The 19,960-nt window shown below is 36.3% G+C and overlaps 1 protein-coding gene across 10 annotated transcripts in view; it reads right to left on the reverse strand.

Moving 5' to 3' along the window:
• The window catches only part of LOC121367544 (inositol 1,4,5-trisphosphate receptor type 1-like), a 150,958-nt gene that overhangs the window by 22,871 nt on the left and 108,127 nt on the right, over positions 1-19,960 (reverse strand). For 6 of the 10 annotated variants that reach the window (XM_041491792.1, XM_041491793.1, XM_041491791.1 and 3 more), the window contains 8 exons: positions 16,666-16,814; positions 16,140-16,251; positions 14,675-14,722; positions 8,374-8,523; positions 7,309-7,440; positions 6,182-6,356; positions 4,041-4,103; positions 1,107-1,387 (listed from right to left, as the gene is read on the reverse strand). In XM_041491792.1, coding sequence (XP_041347726.1) covers positions 1,107-1,387; positions 4,041-4,103; positions 6,182-6,356; positions 7,309-7,440; positions 8,374-8,523; positions 14,675-14,722; positions 16,140-16,251; positions 16,666-16,814 — 1,110 coding nt within the window. Of the gene's footprint in view, positions 1-1,106; positions 1,391-4,040; positions 4,104-6,181; positions 6,357-7,308; positions 7,441-8,373; positions 8,524-14,674; positions 14,723-16,139; positions 16,252-16,665; positions 16,815-19,960 lie in introns of all 10 variants that reach the window. The other 4 variants (XM_041491794.1, XM_041491788.1, XM_041491790.1 and 1 more) reach the window with 3 other exon arrangements.

Here is a 19,960-nt window from a genome sequence, read left to right on the forward strand (position 1 = left end):
TAAACTTATCATAAAGCCGTGACATGCAAAATTGTGTTAACCGGTGAAAAAACCCGAACATGTTGGCTTGCAAAAGTGTGCCTTTACTACATTAATTAAATATTTTATTCAGTTAAAGTGTTACCTATCAACTTTATACGTCTTTATAAGCAAGATGTGTTGCTTTAATACTTTTTTTTTTACATTAATTAAATTAACATTAGGCTATTTGTTTACCTTGAAAAATATTGCTGTTATTACAAGAAAAAATATAATTAATGAAAACATTTCTAAATTTAATAAAAGTAAATAAATAAAATGTGTTGGTAAATAATAAAAATTAGTTTTTATGCACATTACCTTATCTTATTTTTATTTATTTAATTAATCCCCCCCCCCCTATAATGTATTTCTACCTCTTTTTAAAAAAAAGAGTTCCACCGGATGTTTATAAACAGGAAATACTTCCTTAACGAACACTGACTTAAGTTTTTCTCTCTGACTTACTTAAGTTTTTCTTAAGTTGTTTGATGAATACCAACTTAAGTTTTTGACTTAGATAAGTCAATTTCAAAAACTTAAGTTCAAACTTAAGTCAAAACTTAAGTTCCTTGATAAATACGGGCCCAGGACTACATTATTTCAAACCAGCAAAATTGCAGCACATATTAAAATAAGATAACATTTTTTATATAGTTCCAAAGAGGTTGTGACCTGTAGATCATGGTTGTGATATTTTTTACTACCTGTAAATCCTGGTTGTGATTTCCCTGCTACCTGTAGATCCTGGTTGTGATTTCCCTGCTACCTGTAGATCCTGGTTGTATTTTTTTTTGCTACATGTAGATCATGGTTGTGATTTTCACACAACAGCTGTAGATCAGGTTTGTGATATTTGTTTCTACCTATAGATCATGGTTGTGATATTTGTTTCTACCTATAGATCATGGTTGTGATATTAGTTCTACCTATAGATCATGGTTGTGATATTTGTTTCTACCTGTAGATCATGGTTGTGATATTTGTTTCTACCTGTATATCATGGTTGTGATATTTGTTTCTACCTGTATATCATGGTTGTGATATTTGTTTCTACCTGTAGATCATGGTTGTGAAATTAGTTCTACCTGTAGATCGTGGTTGTGGTTTTCACACAGTAGCTGTAGGAACCGTAGAATCTGTCTCATCATGGCCACTTGCGGAGGCAGCAGCTTCTGGTCGCGCTCTTTCTGCGTCTTGTCGGCCGCATCTTCCGACAACAGCTGCACGTGTCGCACTCCATCGATGTCCGGTTCCGCCGTGCGCCCGTGAGACTGACGCACGTGACTCAACGCTCGGTTTGTCTGGTTGGCTGCCTCGTCAAACTGGTTTCTCAGCTCACTGCTCACGGCAGGATCATTATCACGACCTGCTGACGAGAAAACACAACCAGGTAATATATACTCTTTTGTAGGATAGTGACAAGATTTGTAAGTTATATAAGCAATAGATGATATAGATAGTGACAGGATTGTGAGTAACATAGGCAGTTGATGATATCTGTTGTTAGTGAAATTGCATGTGTTTACTGCAACTGTAGTTGTATGTACAAGTTCATATACACATTACATAATATGTTTATGTACATAAGTACTAAAAAAACAGAAAGACGTTTTTCCTAATGTCATCCCAGGCGCCATGTTCATAAAACGTTTAGTCTTGACTCAAAGAATCAAACAGAGTCAATGCCATACAAACTGTATGTAGGTGATCTCATTTAAAATTTGAATAAAGTTTTATAAGCACAGGCAAAAATAAGTTGGACACCTTTAAAAGGTTACTTAAAATGCACATTTGAAGAGTACTTGGCAGAAAACTATAATGAAATGATGCTTCAGATTTCAGTGTGAGTTTTTTCAGAATAGCTCAGCAAACTGACACATTGTGGTAAAACTGACACACTGTGGTATTCACTGCAAGTTATTCAGTGGGGCACCAATGATCAGCTGAAGAAAGAAGTATCCCACATGTATAAGGCTGGTAGGTACAGGGTTTGCCCAACTCAATGGGTACGTCTAAGTCCACTACACCTTCTTCTCTCTCTCACTAACCACTAACCCACTGTCCCGGGCAGACAGCCCAGATAGTTGAGGTGTGTGCCCAGGACAGTGTGATTGAACCTTAATTGGATATAAGCACCAAAATAAGTTGAAATGAAATGAATGAATCCCACATGTGAAAAAATAGTTCATGCATTGTAATACACAATGGCATTTAATGGCACTGCAGTGTATGGTAATACAGAACAGTGTCTGGCACCCCAGTGTAAGACACAATGGCATTTAATGGCACTGCAGTGTATGGTAATACAGAACAGTGTCTGGCACCCCAGTGTAACACACAATGGCATTTAATGGCACTGCAGTGTATGGTAATACAGAACAGTGTCTGGCACCCCAGTGTAACACACAATGGCATTTAATGGCACTGCAGTGTATGGTAATACAGAACAGTGTCTGGCACCCCAGTGTAACACACAATGGCATTTAATGGCACTGCAGTGTATGGTAATACAGAACAGTGTCTGGCACCCCAGTGTAACACACAATGGCATTTAATGGCACTGCAGTGTATGGTAATACAGAACAGTGTCTGGCACCCCAGTGTAATACAAAATGGTAACATAAAACATAAAATTTGTTCTGGTGCTATTTGTTGTGGGCTATCTGCTATCTAGGTTGTCTAATAAGGACAGAGGTTAACAGTTAGCTGTTATATTTAACTCACCTTAATCCAAATGTAATGTATAATAAGACACTATAGGCAGAGATTCTAGAATTGTCATACAAATCCACTAGCCATGAGATCAGTGATTTAAAAAATTTACTAGCCATGATTAAAAATTAACTAGGCCTACATGTACTTTAAGTAAACACAATTTTACTAATAGGAATAATTGGATATGTATATTGGATGTAAAGGAGAAGATAGAGCTTAAAAACGCTTAGATTTGAGGGGAGGAAGAGGCAGGATATTCACATTTACAAAATAAGACTTAAATGCAGCATCTGACAAAAAAAAATTCACTAGCCATTGGGCATGGCAATGGTAGTTATATACTAGCCCAACATTGAATATCACTAGCCATAGGAGTGGGGCTACCATAATCTAGAATCCCTGCTAGAGGACTATGAAAATAAATGAGAAACAGGATTAATGTAAATGTAATATTACCTTTTTTCTGTTGTAATATTTTCATTATTAGAGATACTACATAAATACCTTTTATGATAGTTTTTCATGTAACAGTTGATAAAAGTCAACAAAGTTAAATCATGGTGGTTTTTTAATCGATCAATCAAATCAATAATATATTTTACCTTTTCTTATCCTTTGCTTGACTGCCACATGACTAAACATATTTGTGGTATTAATTTATATCATATACAAGCTAGCTTGTACAAAAGGTATACACGTATGTAAATATCAGTCTTGAATCAGCTTTTCTGACACAATGATCATGATCCACATTTAAAACATGAATGAATGAATGAATGAATGAATGAATGAATGTTTAATGACACCCCAGCACGAAAAATACATCAGTTATTAGGTGTTAAACTATGATAAATTCACATTTAAAGTAAAGCATGCAATTAAATATAGTGTTATTGCACCTACAAATATTTCTTGAGATATTGGCTGATTAAATATTAGTGTATGTTAGCTGTTTTAGAACACTACTTATATACTGAAGAATTATGCAGCACGTTGTAAAGAAAAGCGGTGAAAAGATTCAATGTAAAAGCTTCCAAATACATGTATATGGTATTGATACTGTTGAATTAATATTCAATTGAGTGATATTAAATAGTATTTGTTTGTGAATATGTCTGACACCAATAAATTTAATGAGCATATTAAACCAAAGCCAAGATCTGTACCCTATAAACCCAATACAGATAGTGAGTGCTTTTGCCTGACACCAGTAAACTTAATAAGAATATTATATGATGTAGTCCTAATATAGAAACCCTGAAGCAGTGTTACAAATGCTGTCTCATAGCAAATGGATACATTACCTTCGGTAGAAAGATTCGGGAAAAATTTCTCGTAATATTCAGCAGGTGAGGAAGGTAAAGCGTCTGTAGATTGAATGTTGCAGTAACTTAATACAAATCTGAGTTAGGCATCTCAGTTAGACTTAACAATAAATGTTTTAAATGCCATGTAACAATGCTATGTTAATTGATATTACCTATACACAACTAATTAGCAGTAAGAAAACCCCACAAAACAACAATTGATAATAACATGTAGCTGTCAGCTGGTTTAATACACATATTATATACACATGTACAAGGTTTAAACCAATCCCAAAAGATGATTAACAATTTGTTGAATTGGAAAGAAATTATAAAGGAAAAGTCACAGTTAAGCCAAACAAGATATAACAAATTGAAGTCTGCTTAAACAACTGCATTTATTTGATTTTGATATTAGAGATATCCAATTTAATAATGAAATTTATCCTATAACTTACCCATGATATCCATGTCATAAACCCATGTGATAATTTACTTTATTAACCCGGTTAATAATGGTATGCAAATTTGCAAGGTCTCTAGGGTCATTTGCTTACAAGCCAACAAGACCGTGATGACGTCATATTACCGATGGCTGGGATTTTAGTACTGTGATTTACAAAAGATTTAATTAAAATGTTATTTTAGAAGTCTTATAGGATAAATAGAATTCGCTACTCGTGTTTTTTAATATGTAAAATATCAACTTCGTCTAGTTAATTGGTATTTGTCTCGGCAGAGCCTCGACAAATACCGATTAACATAGACTCGGTTGATATTTTCCATATTAAAAAATACCCGTGACGAATTCTCTATACATGTACATCTGCAATATTTAACAGAGACTCGGTTGATATTTTCCATATTAAAAAATACCCGTGACGAATTCTCTATACATGTACATCTGCAATATTTAACATAGACTCGGTTGATATTTTCCATATTAAAAAATACTCGTGACGAATTCTCTATACATGTACATCTGCAATATTTAACATAGACTCGGTTGATATTTTCCATATTAAAAAATACTCGTGACGAATTCTCTATACATGTACATCTGCAATATTTAACATAGACTCGGTTGATATTTTCCATATTAAAAAATACTCGTGACGAATTCTCTATACATGTACATCTGCAATATTTAACTTTAATTTACATGTTAATTTTTCAAACAACTTAAATCCCAAGTTCAATTTCCATAACAAGTTAAAAGTTTGTTTTGTTTAACGACACAATGGGAGCGCATTTATATATATATCATCGGCTATTGGATGTCAAACATTTGGTAATTTCACATATACATGTAGTCAAGAGGAAACCTGCCTTTGATATACATGTACCAGTTGTGGTGCAGTTGCTGGAACGAAAAATAGTCCAATTGGCTCACTGATGGCGATCGATCCTAGACAGACCGTACACCAAGCGAGCACTTTACCAGTGGGCTATATCGCACCCCCCCCCCCCCATTTCAATAATAACATTACCCTACTCACGGGTGTAGACATTAAAAATATATATTTAGTGGTCTGCTAAACCAGTACCAGTGGAAACATTTATTAGTCTGTCAGAATTTGACTAGTCCCCCAGCCTACAGAACAATATAATATTGCTTTCAAACAATCTTCAAATCATCTTTCATTTAAAACTAAAACATGTTGAAATGTCCTTTTTTTTTTGCAAGTTTACTCTGTTAATATTGACACTAATTTAAAATGTGTGAAACATGAGTAATAAAGTATAAAAAAAATAAGTTGGCATGTCAATACCCAGCCTAAGATAACTGGGTGGGAGGTGGGTGAGAGAGGGAGAGAAATCAAAAACCTATCATGGGCACAATAATATATAACACCTTCTGCTAGACAAAAGGGACTCACCCCCCCCCCCCCCCCTTTCATTTTCTAGGAGACAACTGGCCCCCTTCTCCAACCACACACCCACTGGGCCTAGGTATTGTTTGAGAATGTATCTGTTATTATCAATGATAAAAAAAACCCACCCCAAAAAACAATGTACTAGCTGATCAATAAACTGAACAAAGCACCTATTCACTAGAGCAACTGACACTGATGGTTCTGTTAGAATTAAAAACTACCACTGAACACACCCAGCAATCAATCTAATTAGATACATACCTTTCTTCCCTTTCACACTTTTATCGGTGGTAGCGATTTTGTTCTCCCCGTCAGTCATATTCACACTGACAGTGTTTTTGATTTCCTGCTGTGCGTCCTTCATCCGGTCATAAAACACTTTGAAAAACACCTCACAGCTCGTCTTGTCATTTGTGAGCTTTGTGTACAGGGAATTCTAAATAAAATATATTTAAAAAACGTAATATAAATATTAATGTAACAGAAAAATCAACATCCACCGAGGGGATTTAAACCACAGACTCTCAGTATGAGCTACTAGGGAAATTCCCACTAGTTACTGTCAGTAGGAGCACTTTATACCAACACTACTACATACTCCCCCCCTCAAGTGAAGCTACGTCCCAGAGCTGTAGGCCACGAGCAGTTGAACTGTTACAGGTCCTAACTGGGTTATAATTGTATTCTTGTGTTAAGAACACACCCAGTCCCTACATCGGCTCCAAATGTAACAGAAAACTTAACATCCACTGAGGGGGATTCAAACCAAGGACTCTCAGTATGCGAGACCAGTGCTCTACCAACTGAGCTACTAGGGAAATCCCCACTAGCTACTGCCAGTAGGAGCACTTTATACCTACACTACTATATAAAGGTGCATCATTATTATACATGTACGTGAAAATGCCATAATTCACTGTTTGTATATTTATTCATGATAAATATCTTTTAAGAAGTGTATATATTCAAATGCCAACATTATTTTATATCAATACAAAGTAATTGTATTACAAGAATAAACTAGTTTATGGGGGTGAGGTGGGGGTGGGGGTGCGGTAACAAGAGAGGACACCATTTTTTTTTCAAAGGGCAAACTGTTTGCAAACTTGTTACACAGCGAATCATTGATCTATTGGTCTACTGGAAACCGTAGGCCAATCACAATACGGGACAGTCAAGAAGTTCAAATTTTAATATTCAGAATTTTTTGGTATATCCTGGCGAATTTCGTTTTCTCTGGCACCATAAATTAAGGCAAAGTGCTCTGAATGACCACTTATCAATAATTATAACAAGCGGAAAATAAAAATCGGTAACAGAATATTTAACAAGCAGAAATCCATTTTAAAACGGAAAACAATCGTGTCTGCAGGTAAACGAGAGGTTACCTGTATAGTGTTGTTGCCACCCTCTAATAAGGCTATCCCGAGCTCCACTGTCTCCAGGAATATTCGGTTGGACGAGTTTCTGATAATAAGGTCCACAATTAAATCTGTCGCACCTTCTCGGTCCAAGTGGCACTGATGGTAAAATGACGATTGAAAAAAACACATTATTTAATCAAATATGTATCTACTGGAAAAAGAGAGAGAGAGAGAGAGAGACATAAATTATATTGAGAGACAGAGAGACAGATAGACAGAGACACAGAGAGAGAAACAGAGAGAGCCATAGAGTTCAATGTAATAATGAAAATGAAAAATTAAAGTTAAGGTTCCAAGTCACCAATGAATATGACTTCTTACATATACACTAACAGAATGGGGGGGGGGGGGGGGGGGTAGGTGATGCAGGATCCCGTTAAAATAATGGAGATCTCACCTGAGGTACTTTCGACGTAGGATCAAAACCCTCAGTGGGCCTATTTTCTGATTGGGTTTTATTTTCTCAATTAGTACCCAACAAATGGCATATCAATTACTGTACTGCTATCCTGTCCGTGGAAAAAGTGCATATAAAAGACCGCTTGCTGCCATTTTAAAAACTATAGCACATTTCCTCTAACAATATATGTCAGAATTATCAAATGCTTGACATCCAATATCCTACAATGAATAAATCAATGTGTTCTAGTGGTGTCATTAAATAAAATTCAGTTTCACTTTAGCATGCAATCCATGACATGTTGACTAACGGTAAGCCGCAAAAATCATAACCTCTGCTTAACACTGACCTGTACAGGGGCAGGATAAAGGGCTAGCTTGATGCACAGTTGGTTTAGAATCGGTGGGCCCATTAGGCTATTTCTCGTTCCAGCCAGTACACCACAACTGGTATATCAAAGGATCAAAGGCTGTGGTATGTGTTATCCTGTCTGTGGGATAGTGCATATAAAAGATCCTTTGCTACTAATGGGAAAATGCAGCAGGATTCCTCTCTAAGACTGTATGTTGCAATTACCGAATGAATCAATGTGCTCTAGTGGTGTTGCTAAACAAAACAACCAAACTGACCTGTACATCATGGAGCGTCATCTCGGCCCGAGACAGAATCACGCTGCCTGGATTAACACTGGTACGGCCATCTCCCGCATTGTCTCTATGGTTACGTGGATTTGAACGCCCGTAGTAACGTGTCAGAAGATTCTGTCGCAGTGCTTCTCCCTAAAATTATAAACAACATCTGATGGTAATAAAACATCTTTAGTTATAAATATGTCACGATTTTTCTTATGTTTTAATTGTTATTTAATTTCTTCCAATAATTTCTTTGTCCCCAGATACACACATGTACCTGTGTTATCACTTGTTGTCTTTAAAACTATAAGTCAAAATAACCACGTTTAACATCCAATAGCCGATGATTAATAAATCAATGCGCTCTAGTGGTGTCATTAAACAAAACAAACTTTAACTTTGATGTCTTTAAATGTTTGTTTTACAGTTTATCTCTATGTGTTATGCTTTAGACAAATGCCAAACAGACTAGCTCCCAGTATATTAATATTAGTTTTAGTAACTGACTGCTATAAAAAGATGAGTTTTTATTTGGTGTCTGGGGCTTCCAAAAATAGACTACAAACATGCAAGTGTTTACAAAAATCTTGTTAATAAATAAGCTATTGTAAAAAAACGGATGACTTAATTTGCATAGTTCACAAAGTTATGAATAAAATATATTATGTTAAACAAGATTAAAAGGTCATTAAAGCTTAAACAGGTAAAGTTAAACTTTTGATTAAATTTTCACATAATATACTGTAACAATCAGCACATATGTATCAAATAAAATTAATGGTTAAATCAATAAAATTAAACAAAATGCTCAAGATGACAATAATAATACTATATTAAAACAAACTTTAACATTCTCAATGTCAAAATGTACATTTTATTAATGATATTTGGGGCAGAAATAAATATGGTCTTAAGATAAAAAATACATAAATGGATCATAAAACATTTGAAAAAAGTAGCACAAAATAATTCTAATTTGAAGCTAAACAAAATGTATTACGCCAAAGGTTCTAGCAGGTGAATAAAAACTATACCCTATAATGACAATTAAACATAAATTAAGTCAAAAAAAAAAAAAAAAACCCCAACAACTTCAGAACCCAAAATTTAAATGCACAAGATAACAAAATAAATATATATATGCATGATACAATATAAAAAAACCCCATCACGATAGAGAACAGAAAAGATAATTACCTAAACCACATTCATTACAATGTAAACACTTCTACAAATGCAAACAACATTAAAAAACAACATACATCTGGTCTAGTGGTACATTTACATTCTTAATAAACAGGATTCATAATACTTATAATAAGAAAATTCAGATAAATGGATGCACTCACTAAGTGAATTTACAGCAAAAATGGTTTGAGTGTGGGATATATGTGTTTATATACACCGCACATAAAAAGATAAAAAAGAAAGCAATAATTGCACAAGAAAATATGTTACCCACTTTATATACATATATGAAACTTACCCCCACCCCCACTACATTAGACAAGGGAAGCATAAAGGGCATTTTAGACAGCCAATAAATGAGTGATGCAGCAAAATATTACTCAAAATACAACAGAGTATGTTTCATGCATGGTCTATGTTTAAGTAAAAAATGCATCCATTTAGGTAAAATTTATATACATAATTTTTTTTTATGATGGACCAGAAATAAAGAAATCTTTAGAGCATTTTGTAAACCAGAGTTTTTGTTAGCTTTTCATCAAAGAACAAGGATAGTTTTCAGGTGGCACTAAACACAGCAATTCTGGGCAAATCCACAGACAGAGGTAGAATAGAATAGATATGTAACGACACCCAAGCATGAAAAATACATCCGTTATTATGGTAAATGCAAAAATAATGGAAACAGACAGAGGTTTTTTCATCACTGTAAACAATAGAGTGGCGCATGCAGTGCTTGGCTGAGCTGCAGTTGTTTGGGGGCTTCTGTTGCCATCAGTGGAACAATCAAAATTACTTCCAGTTCTATCTCATGCTCAGTGGCTACGTGCACGTTGTCAGTGAAAATGAAAGACCTTGATGCTCATATGGAAGAAGCAAGTTTCTTCTCTAATGCCCAAGACCATGTGTCATACATGTAGTTGCCATTACCAATTTATGTGATATCCACAGTATGCCGTTGAGGTGTCATTAAAAAGATTGATTGCCTTTATTATACCAAACGTTATCATTACCAACATACAAATGGCATTTACTTGTTCATATTTCCTTCAAATATGATTTTTTACAATTAATTTTGCAGAGAAATGGTTGACGATTTTTAACACATAGTTTAACAGTCATATTAACAGAACTAACGTTAAAAACAATCCATCCAACTGTTCAAGATTTAAATACTATATTAATGTGTCTCCATGAATGATTTACATGCAGAAAAATCTCTAGTAAATGATCTACATAGAAAAATAACACTGATAGTATTCACTATCAAGCAAAAACAATGCATAATAAACAGACTCCTAACACAATATCAAGACAAACTCTGAGTTTACTTGATGTACTTTTTAAATAAACCCCATACCAACTCACCCTTATCCTTATGTTGGCCTCTTTACCTTATCATCTAGTCAGCTTGGCCAATTATTGCATCAATTCAGTGCCAATATAGTCAACTTGTTTGTTATATTTTAAAAGAAGAAACACACACACACACCAGCAAAAACAAAAATAGAAATATATATTAATTCAGTACCAATATGGTCAACTTTTATGTTATCTTTTAAACACACACAAACACACGCACACACACACACACGCACGCACGCACACACACACACACAAAATAGAAATATATATTTGACATAATCATGCCAAGCTGACTAAATGACACACACACACACACACACACACTCCAGCAAAAACAAAAATAGAAATATATATTCGATATAATCAGGCCAAGCTGACTAAATGATTGGGCAAAATGACTGAATAAGGGTAAAAATGTACATGATAATCGGGCTGGTAGACAAAATGATTTTGTGAACTAACAAGATGTGGTGATAGAACGAGATAAATGAGCAAGAGTAGCAGGTCATGTGGAGCTAGTTGATTAATCATGGCAAACATTGACTAGACAATGGAATGTGTTGAGTAGATGGATGAGTTAAGTTGTCCAGATGATGGGCACAGATGTCTAGATAATGTTAGTTGCCTAGATAATGGGCAGAGCTGTCTAGATAATTTAATTACCTAGATGATGGGCACAGCTGTCTAGATAATGTTAGTTGCCTAGATGATGGGCACAGCGGACTAGATAATGTTAGTTGCCTAGATAATGGGCACAGCAGACTAGATCATTTTAGTTGCCTAGATGATGAGCACAGCTGTCTAGTTAATGTTAGTTGCCTAGATAATGGGCACAGCTGTCTAGTTAATGTTAGTTGCCTAGATAATGGGCACAGCTGTCTAGATAATGTTAGTTGCCTAGATGATGGGCACAGCTGTCTAGTTAATGTTAGTTACCTAGATGATGGGCACAGCTGTCTAGATAATGTTAGTTGCCTAGATGATGGGCACAGCTGTCTAGATAATGTTAGTTGCCTAGATGATGGGCACAGCTGTCTAGATAATGTTAGTTGCCTAGATGATGGGCACAGCTGTCTAGATAATGTTAGTTGCCTAGATGATGGGCACAGCTTTCTAGATAATGTTAGTTGCCTAGATGATGAGCACAGCTGTCTAGTTAATGTTAGTTGCCTAGATAATGGGCACAGCTGTCTAGATAATTTTAGTTGCCTAGATAATGGGCACAGCGGACTAGATAATGTTAGTTGCCTAGATGATGGCCACAGCTGTCTAGTTAATGTTAGTTGCCTAGATGATGGGCACAGCTGTCTAGATAATGTTAGTTGCCTAGATGATTGGCACAGCTGACTACATAATGTTAGTTGCCTATATGATGGCACAGTGGACTAGATAATGTTAGTTGCCAAGATAATGGGCACAGCAGACTAGATAATGTTAGATGCCTAGATGATAGACACATCAGACTAGATAATGTTAGTTGCCTAGATGATGGGCACAGCTGTCTAGTTAATGTTAGATGCCTAAATGATGGGCACAGCGGACTAGATAATGTTAGTTGCCTAGATGATGGGCACAACGGACTAGATCATGTTAGTTGCCTAGATGATGGGCACAGCAGTCTAGATAATGTTAGTTGCCTAGATGATGGGCACATCGGACTAGATAATGTCAGTTGCCTAGATGATGGGCACAGTGAAATAGACAATGTTAGTTGCCTAGATGATGGGCACAGCTGTCTAGATAATGTTAGTTGCCTAGATGATGGGCACAGCTTTCTAGATAATGTTAGTTGTCTAGATGATGAGCACAGCTGTCTAGATATGTTAGTTGCCTAGATGATGGGCACAACGGACTAGATAATGTTAGTTGCCTAGATGATGGGCATAGCTGTCTAGATAATGTTAGTTGCCTAGATGATGTGCATAGCTGTCTAGTTAATGTTAGTTGCCTAGATGATGGGCACAGCTTTCTAGATAATGTTAGTTGTCTAGATGATGAGCACAGCTGTCTAGATATGTTAGTTGCCTAGATGATGGGCACAACGGACTAGATAATGTTAGTTGCCTAGATGATGGGCATAGCTGTCTAGATAATGTTAGTTGCCTAGATGATGTGCATAGCTGTCTAGTTAATGTTAGTTGCCTAGATGATGGGCACAGCTTTCTAGATAATGTTAGTTGTCTAGATGATGAGCACAGCTGTCTAGATATGTTAGTTGCCTAGATGATGGGCACAACGGACTAGATAATGTTAGTTGCCTAGATGATGGGCATAGCTGTCTAGATAATGTTAGTTGCCTAGATGATGTGCATAGCTGTCTAGTTAATGTTAGTTGCCTAGATGATGGGCACAGCTTTCTAGATAATGTTAGTTGTCTAGATGATGAGCACAGCTGTCTAGATATGTTAGTTGCCTAGATGATGGGCACAACGGACTAGATAATGTTAGTTGCCTAGATGATGGGCATAGCTGTCTAGATAATGTTAGTTGCCTAGATGATGTGCATAGCTGTCTAGTTAATGTTAGTTGCCTAGATGATGGGCACAGCTGTCTAGATAATGTTAGTTGCCTAGATGATGGGCACAGCTGTCTAGTTAATGTTAGATGCCTAGATAATGGGCACAGCTGTCTAGATAATGTTAGTTGCCTAGATGATGGGCACAGCTGTCTAGATAATGTTAGTTGCCTAGATGATGGGCACAGCTGACTACATAATGTTAGTTGCCTATATGATGGGCACAGCGGACTAGATAATGTTAGTTGCCAAGATAATGGGCACAGCAGACTAGATAATGTTAGATGCCTAGATGATGGGCACATCGGACTAGATAATGTTAGTTGCCTAGATGATGGGCACAGCTGTCTAGTTAATGTTAGATGCCTAAATGATGGGCACAGCGGACTAGATAATGTTAGTTGCCTAGATGATGGGCATATCGGACTAGATAATGTTAGATGCCTAGATGATAGGCACATCAGACTAGATAATGTTAGTTGCCTAGATGATGGGCACAGCTGTCTAGTTAATGTTAGATGCCTAAATGATGGGCACAACGGACTAGATCATGTTAGTTGCCTAGATGATGGGCACAGCAGTCTAGATAATGGGCACATCGGACTAGATAATGTTAGTTGCCTAGATAATGGGCACAGCTGTCTAGATAATTTTAGTTGCCAAGATAATGGGCACAGCGGACTAGATAATGTTAGTTGCCTAGATGATGAGCACAGCTGTCTAGTTAATGTTAGTTGCCTAGATAATGGGCACAGCTGTCTAGATAATTTTAGTTGCCTAGATGATGGGCACAGCTGACTACATAATGTTAGTTGCCTATATGATGGGCACAGCGGACTAGATAATGTTAGTTGCCTAGATGATGGGCATATCGGACTAGATAATGTCAGTTGCCTAGATGATGGGCACAGTGGACTAGACAATGTTAGTTGCCTAGATGATGGGCACAGCTGGCAAGATGATGAGTTATTTGCCTATGGCAAGCTGCCAGAGGATATGAATGGTAAAATATTATGAGGTGAGCTAACTAAATGATAGATTAGTTGACTAGATGATGGGCAAATTGACTAAGTAATGATGTGTACTGGCCAATCCTTTCACTCAAATGGACCCCATAGTTTGGCCAACTGGTGAGTTGGTATGGGGCGAGTCTCCATTAATGCCTGTTACTAGATGTTAAGAAAAACAACAACAACAGAACAACATCAAAGTGGTGTGGCTGCCTCTTACCCTGCGGTGGTTCTCAAGTTCCTTTCTACTCATTGCCTTTATGTCCACCTTGAGTTGCAAGCAGGAATAAACAGTGTGAGGACGGTCAGTACATATTAGTGATCAACGAGCAGCCAAAGTCATCTTCTAATTCAGGACGACACAGAGGAAGGAAGGCTAAGCCAACCATAGATTTATGATTTTCTAACCACCCCATCTATTCCTCACCAATTCGTCCTGAACGTTTATCACATTTCCTCACAACAAGAAATTAGTACAAACATCTTGTTATTATTTTTCCTTACCATCACTATTCCACAACTGTTACATGGCTGGGGGGTCAGGATGGTTCAGGGGGGACTATTATTTTGTACCTAGTAGGTCTGCCATACCTTTCCCCTTATATATTTAAATGATTTTAAATTTTTGGGGGTGTTGATTAGATATAAAAAAAAAAAATGCTTCCTGCACACCCCAACCAAAAGATCAATTCTGGAACAGGCCTTACATTATTTTGATGGATTGGTGGGTGTTTTTTTTTGCATTCATTATTTTAATGATCTTTCCTTGCTGTGTTTTGATGCAAGAAAATTAGTAAAACACAAAAAATTACTGGTATATTAATTTTTTTTTATTGCTAAACTATTATACATATTTTAATACCAACAATGACACCCACTTTTATAACTGATGATTTTTCTGACTAATACCACTGATATTACACCAGTCTAACATTTTCAAATAAAAATAGCACTTCATAATACAGTGTTTTGTGGTTGAAAGTGAAAACATTTCTGCTCTCTTGACCAATACCAAAGATATTAGTCTAATCATGTTTTCACATAAAAATAGCACTTCCATAATATGACGTGTTTTGTGTTGTGGAGTGTTGGTGTGTGCATGGGGTGTGTCTGTGTTTATGTGGCCAGAACATCAAATGGATAGTGAAAGGTGGGGATGGTATATTCATTGCATTAGTACACAAAACACCCTGTCATGCATGTTAATTAAAATATCAGACATTTGTTGTGAATTTCAATTTCTTACTCATAATTATTTAAATTTAATGATGTGTATATTCTGCTTCTTCTTTTTTTTAACACAATAGTATTAATATACAACTTTATAATTTATAAGAGTAATGATTTACTTGTGTTATAACAGATGTGTAATATATAATATATATTTATTTAATTGTGGTGATATATCTATCCTGTCTATAATGGTACCCATGCTTATAAATAATGACCATCCATACTGGAATCTTACTAATCTCAAAAACAATTTAATATAAGCATCCAAATTGACATGAATAATTTTAAAACATTCTCTTGTGTTTGGAGATTCTTAGAGATCACACTTTAACATGCTGCCTACATAGCACAGGTTTGAGGGAACACTAAATAAAACTATTTTATAGATATCACACAGGGCATGATATGTCACGTGTGACACACAATCGATATGACATGGGGTGGGTACTGACCTTGTCTCCGTACTCGATGTCGATGGTCATCATCTCCTTGAGGGTCTGGAGGACTTTAATACACAGCTTCTCCTCCTTCTCCTCCAACAGCTTCTTAGTGTGCTGGATCAGTCTGAATCAACCAATCAAAACTACTCTTACATATCAACCAACTAACCGTCTCTTTTAATACAAAGTCAATCATAACTACTACTACTGCTGCTGCTTCATAATTATTACAACAAAAAACTGATTAAGATCCGTAACAGCAATTATAATAAAATTCCATTCATGATGTACAAATTTCAAAGTTATCCTTCATTATAAATGGAAGCCTGTTACCTATTTTAATTATTTATTTGGAAATGATGAAATAAGTCTATAAAAACGAAAACTTAGTACAAAATGTGTGAACTATATTGTATTTGGCACTTCAAAGTAAGTTAACAAAACCTTATAACATACGCACACACACAAAAATTTCTTTGCAAAGTAAAACCTAATTCAATGAACACACAAAGTATTACAATTTTTTTTAATAATTTACCTTGACAAAAATCCACCACTTTCGCACTTTTTACGTGCATCAGTCCCTGGTGGGAAAAGAAGCTCTGGTCGATGTAACACATCAACTAAAACAGAGAGCTCCGCTTGAACCAAGGGACGCAACTGGTCCTCCAAGGTGGACACAATGTCCTGTAGAATAATACATCAAGTATTAAGCATGTAACAATAGGTCTTGATATTGATGTAAGTGAAATTAATTGATTAAAAGCAGTATCTCACTTTTACATAATTCTCTCTTTAACATAACTCAAAACACAAATATAATTATTGTTATTATTGCAACCTCTAGTAGAGTTGTACATTTCAATACCAACAGAAAACGATCATAGCAATTTAGAAATATTTCTATAAGTATTTCACTCAAAACAGATAGACAAGATGAATTTTATATAAATGAAATTATGATTAATAAAATCTTTAGTGGAGCTTTAAGTCATCTTTGGGGTTTTCTATTTGAATATTTTAAAAATATTTTAATAACAGATTTTCCTATTTTAACCAAGATTTTAGAATGCATGTGGATATCGTAGATTCCTATAAATGAAATACAGAATGTAATTATCTCATCTATAATTGATACAGCTAGGTAATTTTAAATGCTGGCATGATACCTTTAATTGATACAGCTAGGTAATTTCAAATGCTGGCATGATACCTTCAATTGATACAGCTAGGAAATTTCAAATGCTGGCATGATACCTTCAATTGATACAGCTAGGAAATTTCAAATGCTGGCATGATACCTTCATTTGATACAGCTAGGTAATTTCAAATGCTGGCATGACACCTTAAATTGATACAGCCAGGTAATTTCAAATGCTGGCATGATACCTTCAATTGATACAGCCAGGTAATTTCAAATGCTGATATGATACCTTCAATTGATACAGCCAGGTAATTTCAAATGCTGGTATGATACCTTCAATTGATACAGCCAGGTAATTTCAAATGCTGGTATGATACCTTCAATTGATACAGCCAGGTAATTTTAAATGCTGGCATGATACCTTCAATTGATCCAGTCAGGTAATTTCAAATGCTGGCATGATACCTTCAATTGATACAGCCAGGTAATTTCAAATGCTGGTATGATAACTTCAATTGATATTTCCCCCATTGTGTTTATTTTATTACGATGACAAACATTTTTACGAATACATTACAGCATAACAAGGATAATTACAAGCAAATGTTGATATATAATGACAAAAGTACAAAATTCAACATGTACACAATGATGAGAACATCATGCATTATTTATGATATCACATGGCAATACCATATATGTGTGTGTTAACAATTTAAAGATATAGGATCGGCTTCTCCTAGGTGTTTACCCAGATACCACAGCCATACCATTCAAAGAAATAAGCATCATCGAAATTGATTGCTCTCTGACATATGTTAACATAAAACTGATTGCTCCGTGACTCATAAGTTAATTGCAAGCAATGTAAAATACGTTCGAGTTACATGTTTCGAAACACTTTGACGAGATACAAATTAATAATACTTGGATTTTATAACTCTGTCCATTTAGTACTAAAATTCAGCGTATATATATATACTACTCAAAAGAATTTAAGGGTCAGACGATATTTTCGACATTATTTTCTGAATGTCAATTATATTAGCTAGACCATAATGTCACGCATGGTATTGTTCCATTTTGACGAAAGTGGGTCTAAGCAACCCATAAATGAATTAAAATCCACTGTCATTGACACTGTCGACTAGTTCTAATGGCGAAAACATGCTTACATTTGCACGTAAATTAGGGCGAAAGAGAAAGGTCTGCTAAGTGCCCATAACTTGCTTTTTCACAAAGCGCTTCATTTGCATGCTTTGCATGTGTATTCCATGTTCCCAATGCTGAATTTCCGTATAATTGGAGCTTGCGTTCGTGTACGGTGCACACTCCAAATTCGACAATGGTACGACGTCAACTGACTATCGAAGATCGAGGAAGGGCTATTGCTTGGCTTCAGGATGGCAATACACAAAGAAATGTTGCTCTGAGACTTGGTGTCAGTCAGAGTGTCGTTGGCCGACTGTGGCAACGGTACCAAGCAACGAATTCTGTTCGAAATCGTCCACGTTCGGGAAGACCCCGAAGCACTACAAATAGAGAGGACCGCTACATCACCAATATGGCTCTACGCCAACGCACAACCACTGCACGCCGATTACGTGACAATCTGCAGACTGCGACTGGAACTCGAGTGTCTGATCAAACCATACGCAATCGTCTGAGAGCCAATAATCTACGCTGCCTTCGCCAGGCTGTTTGACCACCACTCCTACCACGTCACAGAACGGCTAGACGTCACTGGTGCACGCTTCATCTGCGGTGGCAACGTGTTCACTGATGAGTCCAGGTTTAGTCTCCAGTTCAACGACGGTCGGGTTCGTGTCTACAGATGTCCTGGGGAGCGCTTCGCTGACGTTAACGTTAGACAACGTCACCGGTTCGGTGGTGGCAGCGTCATGGTGTGGGGCGGCATCTCTATCCACCACAGAACCCCCCTCTATGTGGTGGATGGCATTCTGAATGGAATCCGCTATCTGAATGAGATTATCCGGCCGTTGGTTCTCCCAGGCCTTCAGCAGATTGGCGGCGGGGCAGTTCTGCAGGATGACAATGCCAGACCCCACCGCGCCAGGGTGGTAACGGACTTTCTCAGACAACAAGGTATCGCCAGGATGGATTGGCCAGCATATTCGCCTGACTTGGCCCCAATAGAGCACGCCTGGGACAAATTAGGCAGGAGAGTTCGGGATAACCATGGCCCTCCGGCCAACCTTCATGATCTGGGTCAACTTCTTATGGCAGAGTGGCAGGCCATTCCCCAAGAGTTCTTCAGACGTCTGATCAACACACTATTCACACACTATTAAACGAATGTTCTAATGTGTAAAATCCATGTTTGACAACCTTCAACTTTGACAGCATGTCATGTGACTTTCTTGTATACAGTGACGTTTATTTGTGTTTTTTTGTAAATATGGAACAATAAATTAAATTTTTGGTGTAGTTTACATCATCATTCTAATACACTCTGAAACTTATTTGGTTATAAATTTTTGACCCTTAAATTCTTTTGAGTAGTATATATATGTTCTATACTACATGTAGTTGTGGTTTTGCAAAAAGAACTTTAAAAAACCCACTAATTTAAATAACTGTTAAAATTATTATTTTAAGAAAAAACAACAACAAATTTTTTTGTGTTCTTTGAATTTTATAATTATTTCTATAACACTAAAGGATTAAA

The sequence above is a fragment of the Gigantopelta aegis genome, chromosome 3 (genome assembly GCF_016097555.1).
Source record: "Gigantopelta aegis isolate Gae_Host chromosome 3, Gae_host_genome, whole genome shotgun sequence".
Classification (NCBI taxonomy): Eukaryota; Metazoa; Mollusca; class Gastropoda; order Neomphalida; family Peltospiridae; genus Gigantopelta; species Gigantopelta aegis.